This window comes from Piliocolobus tephrosceles, chromosome 10, assembly GCF_002776525.5.
Source record: "Piliocolobus tephrosceles isolate RC106 chromosome 10, ASM277652v3, whole genome shotgun sequence".
In the NCBI taxonomy this organism is placed as follows: Eukaryota; Metazoa; Chordata; class Mammalia; order Primates; family Cercopithecidae; genus Piliocolobus; species Piliocolobus tephrosceles.
Window position 1 is genome coordinate 102,600,373 of NC_045443.1, and position 6,743 is coordinate 102,607,115.

At 40.9% G+C, this 6,743-nt stretch overlaps 1 protein-coding gene across 2 annotated transcripts; it reads right to left on the reverse strand.

Moving 5' to 3' along the window:
• Positions 1-251: 251 nt before the first annotated feature.
• LOC111540341 (cytochrome c oxidase assembly protein COX11, mitochondrial-like) lies at positions 252-1,819 on the reverse strand. 2 transcript variants are annotated; one of them, XM_023208719.2, is made up of 2 exons: positions 1,173-1,819; positions 360-1,020 (listed from the first exon to the last, which is right to left on the reverse strand). In XM_023208719.2, the coding sequence occupies exons 1-2, from the start codon at positions 1,817-1,819 to the stop codon at positions 993-995; spliced, it is 675 nt and encodes a 224-aa protein (XP_023064487.1). In that variant the 3' UTR covers positions 360-992. The 2 variants fall into 2 exon arrangements, with proteins under 2 accessions (XP_023064427.1, XP_023064487.1); XM_023208659.1 differs by having other exon boundaries at positions 252-1,819.
• Positions 1,820-6,743: the final 4,924 nt, after the last annotated feature.

Here is a 6,743-nt window from a genome sequence, read left to right on the forward strand (position 1 = left end):
GTGTGTCAAAACTGATATAAATAAATAAGTAAATGGGAGAACAGAAAGCTCTGCCTCACAGTGGAATATTAACTAACACAAAAAGAACAAATAAAAGCATTAGAAAATCATTAGTAGATGGAAAAATTCAGGAGTGAAAGTTTGGTAAGGGACAGGATGTTGACATATATCCCCACAAATACTTGTTTTTTTTTTTTTTTTTTTTTTTTTTTACTATTAAAATAATTTAATACGTTTTTTTCTTTTTTACAAAGGTTTTTTTCCAGAACTTTTGATGTCAGTAAATCTTCACAATCCCACCTGTACATTTTAACATTCATGGGCTTGTGATGATGACGCTTTGGCTGGCAGCCTAGATGTATTTTATTTCAATTTCATGATACTACAATTTCAAAGTAATCATCTATTCAGAACTCTGAATATAAAATAGCCCTGAATCTTAAAGCACAAATCAAATTTGAAGTAAGAATTTTAAATCTTTGGACAAGCTGTTAGGTCTTAGTGACTCCTCTTCTACTTTGAGCTTTTAAAATACTGACTGTTCATAAGGAAAACAGCAACCAACTCTTTTTGATATAATAAACATGGTCAGAAGTTCTGGCCTATGACTTGAAACAAATAACCCTGATCATACCTTTTTGAAAAACATTGTCAGATTCATTGCTGTAAGTATGAAGAGTTAATAATCTGGAAGGGAATTATAGAATTAAGATGAACCCATGCCTGCATATTTAAAAAACAAAGTGGCTTAATACTATCAAACTCTTCAGTATGGTATTGAATAGTCAATCATACTAGCTAGGTATGTGGGTTTCTTATGACAAAAGCTGAACTTGTTCTCTCAATTTTAAGTGAAATAAATTAGTTGAGAAAAAGTAATTATTTAAAATATAAGGCTTCATATTATTGTACAGTATTTCTCCTTTGAGAAGACAGGATACATGATTTTCCCAAAAATCAACTTTGAAGGAAGACTTAGTTGCTGACTTCAATTATATCCTGGAACTGGCAATGTGTGCCCTTCCTTTGCTTCAAAAAAAGTGTAAGAAAGAGTGATAAGATCAACATTAATCATTCTTGGATCTTCAGCAAATTCAGGATCAATGTAGAAAAACACTGGCATGTCTACTTCCTCTTGGGGATTAAGCCTTTGTTCTTCAAAACAGAAGCACTGTATTTTATTGAAATACTGTCCAGCTTCAAATGGAACAACATTGTACGTAGAAATTCCCATTACTGGTTTGTCAGTAGGATTCTTAGCTCTGTAAAATGCCAGTGCAGTCTCTCCTGGCACCACATATATTTCTGTTTGCTGAGGTCTAAAGTTCCACTGGAGACTTGCATGCACATCTGCATTAAAGCTGATTTTAATGATTCGATCCTTAACAGGCACCATGTTTTCAATCTGATCTGAGGCATGACCTGCAACTGCTGATCCTCCAAGTCCAGTAGTCTGACAATAGAGCCGATAAAGGGGTACGGCAGCGTAGGACGCCCCCAGCATGGCCACGGCGACAGCGGCCACGTAAGTGAGGGTCGTTTTGTTTCGCTGCCGCCATTCCTCCACATGCGCGCGCGTGAAAGGGCCGCAGCTCTTGGGCCGCCGCCGCGGCTGCAATGCTGGATGCCGGGCTGGAAGGCTGCAGTGCTTCCGTGTCCCAAGCCACCTCAGTCCTTCCTCGGCACCTCCTGTCCCACTCCACTCTGGCCTAAGAAACGGCTCTACCCTCTCTGCAGCCCTGGCTGGAGACCCAGGATGGATCCAACGCCAGCCACAGAAAGAGACAGGCCTCCATCCCGGATGCCAGAGCCCTCCCATAACCCCCTGAACTAACACCCACCAGCCTCTCGGACCACAAATACTTGTTGATTACAAAGAGGAAAGTAGTAATTCCTTACTCCTTTTTTTTTTTTTTTTTTTTGCGACGGTGTCTTGCTCTATCACCCAGGCTGGAGTGCAGTGGTGCGATCTCGGCTCACCGCAACCTCCGCCTCCCGGGTTCAAGTGATTCTCCTGCCTCAGCCCCCCTGAGTAGCTGGGATTACAGGTGCACGCCACCACACCCGACTAATTTTTTTCGTATTTTTAGTAGAGACGGGGGTTTCACCACATTGGTCAGGCTGGTCTGGAACTCCTGACCTCATGATCCACCTGCCTCACCTCCCAAAGTGCTGGGATTACAAGCATGAGCCACTGTGCCCGGCCATTCCTCACTATTTTCAAGGGGAATTTGTAGTAATCACCCTTACCCATGTGATTAAAGTTAACATCACCAGTAATGAGACAAATCTACATCATGGGCCTCCTGATATGATGCAGTGAGAAAGACCCAGTATCACTTCTGTGGTATTCCTGGCAAAAATGTATAATCTGAATCTAATCATGAGGAAACAGCAGACAGACCTAAACCGAGGGACATTCTGAAAATTCTCTAGCCTATACTCTTCAAAAATGTCAAAGTCACAAAAGACAAAAAGGACGAGGCACTGTCACAGATTGATGAGAGAAGACTGAGTGCAATGCATGATCTTATGTTGGATCCTGTACTCGGAAAAAAATGAAGCTATACATGACGTTATTGAGACAATTGCAATTTGAAGACACACACTAGATTCCATGGTAGTACTATATGTTAAATGTTCTGCTTTTGGTCATTGTACTCTAGGTATATGAGAATATTGTTGTACTTAGAATTTATACACTGAAGTATTTAGGGATAAATAGGCATAGAGTCTACAACTTGCCCTTGAATTTTTTTTTTTTTTTAAGTTTGGAAGTAGGAAGAAAGAGATAGAAAGAACGAGATGTGATACAGCAAAAAACAAATGGAGCACAATGTACCATTTTTAATCTATTTAAAAGGTATACAGGAGTTATACTACTGTAGCAACTTGTTTGTAAATTTGAAATCATATCAAAATAAAAAGGAACAAAATAGGGTACCTGTGGTGCCAGCTACTGAGAAGGTTGAGGCGGGAAAATTGCTTGAGCCCAGGAGTTTGAGGTTACTGTGAGCTATCATCGTGCCACTGCACCAGCCTGGGCAACAGAGGAAGACCCCATCTCTTAAAAAAGAAAAAAATTAAAAAAAAAAGTGCGACAGGCACATAGCAAGCTACTTTGGCAGGGCAGAGAGGTAACAGCCCTACAAAGGTAAAAGCCAATGCGAAGAGGTAAAAGCCCTACAAAGACCTGCCGTTTCTGTTCCTGTTCTCTGTAGTCACCTCTTTTTCCCATATTCCCTGTATTCTTGGCTAAATAAATCAGGAACTGATAGGCAGTGTGTAGGTGGTGTGTTTGGGCAACTTCAAAGGGAAAGACAGCTATTGTGACTATATGAAAGTATTCATTTTGAAATAATTGAGACCTTTCTGTCCCAGAGAGCAACTAGGGGCCCTGTAACGGTTTGTAATCAGAATATGTAAACTTGCAAAATGTTCTTAACATGAAATAGATAAAAAAAAAAGGTAGTGTAGGATGAGGAAAAAGGAACAGTACAAACTGTACACAATTTACAGATGTAAAAAAGAAAGTTTCCTTGTAGTCCTCTCCCATTATTTATTCTATGTAGTCTCTCTTCTGATAGTTTCTATCAGATTGTACACCTGTCATAAAACAAATCATCAGAATGCATAGTTATCGGCCTAATTATTCCTATGTCTCCTAAATACTTTTGAGGAAATGCTAGTGACCTAGCCCGAGATACTTTGTTTTGCTAGAACAAGATCCTGGAGAAGAACTACAAGGGAATAAAAATAACTAAAATTGATTAAAATGGAACAAATACTGTTGATCAAAAACCAATGAATTATATAATAGGAAATTGTTCTCCCCTGCTATAAATCTGAATCTTTGTGTCCCCCCACCTCAAATTCATATATTGAGACCTAACCCCCAAAGTGATAGTATTAAGAGATGAGGCCTTTGGGAGGTGATTAGGCCTTGAGGGCTCTGTCCTCAAGAATGGGATTAGTGTCCTTATATAAGAGGCCCAAGGGAGCTTGTTCATCCCTTCTGCCATGTGAAGACTCAGCAAGAAGGCACCATCTTTGAAGCAGAGTGAGCCCTCACCAGACATTAACTGCCGACACCTTCCTAACCTCCATAACTGCGAGCAATACATTTCTATTGTTTATAAATTACCCAGTCCAAGATATTTTGTTACAGCAGCTTGAATAGAATAAGACATTCCCCCTGGCCAGGCACCGTTGCTCATGCCTATAATCCCAGCACTTTGGGAAGCTGAGGCAGGAGGATCTGTAGAGGCCAGGAGTTCATGACCAGTCTAGGCAAAATAGTGAGAACTCATCTCTACAAAAAAAAAGAATTTAAAAAATTAGCCAGGCATGGTGGCATGCCCCTGTTGTCCTAGCCACCCAGGAGGCTGAGGCGGGAGGATTGCTTGAGTCCAGGAGTTCAAGGCTGCAGTGAGCCATAATCACACCATTGCACTCCAGCAGCCTGGGCAACAGAGCAAGACTCTCAAAAAAACACTGCCCACCCACCTCCCTGTGCACATTTTCACCCTTTGTTACTAAGTTGTCATTTCTGATTCATTGATATTTAGCAGAATTGAACACCAGTCTTTTTTATGCCATGCCATGGGTGAAATTTTGAGGAAGAAATGATGCCCTATGCTATGTTCAAAATTCAACACTGAAAAAACTAATTTAAAAATTCCAGCACATGAGGCAGAGAATCAAGCTAGGTCCAGTTTAAGATGGCTACTCTTCAGAATAGTAGTCTACTAGAAATAAAATCCTGCTTCTCCACCAGTGAAAATATTACATTGCTAGAAATCAAAGCATTCCTTTGACACAAATGTTTTATTTTATCCATACGATCAAAATAGGTTAAGAGCTAACCAAAATAAATGATTTGCACTATAATTACACCATAATTTTCAGCATTAATATACATGTCTCTAGAGATAAAACAGTTTTAATTGGCAAGATTAGGTAATTAAATTAAATAGATAATTGTTCCTAAGGGCCAGGTAATAGCCCTTTGAAAACTTACCGGCCTAAATACTCAGTTTGGTTAGTCTCCTGAAGATAAAAACTGAAGCTGAAAGATGAAAAATGACCTTTTAGAAAAACCTCAAAATTGCCGGGCACGGTGGCTCAAGCCTGTAATCCCAGCACTTTGGGAGGCCGAGACGGGCGGATCACGAGGTCACGAGATCGAGACCATCCTGGCTAATACGGTGAAACCCCGTCTCTACTAAAAAATACAGAAAACTAGCCGGGCGAGGTGGCGGGCGCCTGTAGTCCCAGCTACTTGGGAGGCTGAGGCAGGAGAATGGTGTAAACCCGGGAGGCAGAGCTTGCAGTGAGCTGAGATCCGGCCACTGCACTCCAGCCTGGGCGACAGAGCGAGACTCCATCTCAAAAAAAAAAAAAAAAAAAGAAAAACCTCAAAATTATCAGCCCAGAATTACAAATTGCAAATATTATTGTCTGTAGTTGACCTATGGGTCGACTGATTTGCATATATGTTATAGTCATTATTATGGGCGAGCTCTAATTATATGAAACTGAAGCTGGACCTTATTGCCGATTGGCTGATTTCCTTGCATCCTCCCCTAAAGCTACAGCTCTGCCTTCTGGGTGGGATTAGTCCCCTCCCTGGCCAGCTGCAGGGGTGGGACCTGATTCAGATAATTCCACTTCCCTTGTCTCAGCTAGTTCAAGGGTGGGCCTATGACTCAAGTTGGTTACTTTGACATTTTAACTTTTAAATACCAGTCTTATTTTACCTCATTTCCCTCAATTTCCTGAAAAAAGTTTCAATTTTTTTTCAAAAAGAAAAAAGAAACTCAGGAATGTATACACATATTGCCAATTCAAATTCAAGATTACAGGAATGGGGCAGTTACTTATTTTTTTTTTCTTGCACAAAATATCTGAGATGTGGCTGGGCGCGGTGGCTCATGTCTGTAATCCCAGCACTTTGGGAGGCCTAGACTGTGGGAAAAAGAAAGAGAGATCAGCCTGTTACTGTGTCTATATAGAAAGAAGTAGATATAAGAGACTCCATTTTGTTCTATATTTGAGATGCTATTAATCTGTGACCCTACCCCCAACCTTGTCCTTGCAAGAGACATGTGCTGTGGTGACTCAAGGCTTAATGGATTTTGGGCTGTGCAGGATGTGCTTTGTTAAACAAGTGCCTGAAGGCAGCTTGCTGGTTAAAGGTCATCACCATTCTCTTAATCTCAAGTACCTAGATACATGTACATGGCCAAAGGTTGCAGGGACCTCTGCCTAGGAAAGCTAGGTATTGTCCAAGGTTTCTCCCCATGTGATAGTCTGAAATATGGCCTCGTGGGAAGGGAAAGACCTGATCATCCCCCAGCCTGACACCCGTGAAGGAGGACTAGTGCAAGAGGAAAGAAGGCCTTTTAGCGGATGTTGGCAGTTAAGATAGAGAAAAGCATCTGTCTCCTGCCCGTCCCTGGGCAATGGAACATCTCGATGTGAGACCCGATTGTATGCTCTGTTTACTGAGATAGGAAAAAACCACCTTACGGCAAAAGGTGGGACTTGCTGAAACAATGCTGCTAAAAGGTTTATGGAGATGTTTGCATATGCATATCAAGGCACAGCATTTTCCTTTGAACTTATTCATGTCACAGAGATCTTTATCCATATGTCTTACTGCTAATTTTCTCCCTACAATGATCCTATTGTCCTGCCACTCCCTTATCTTTTTTTTTTTTTTTTTTTTTTTTTTTTTTTTC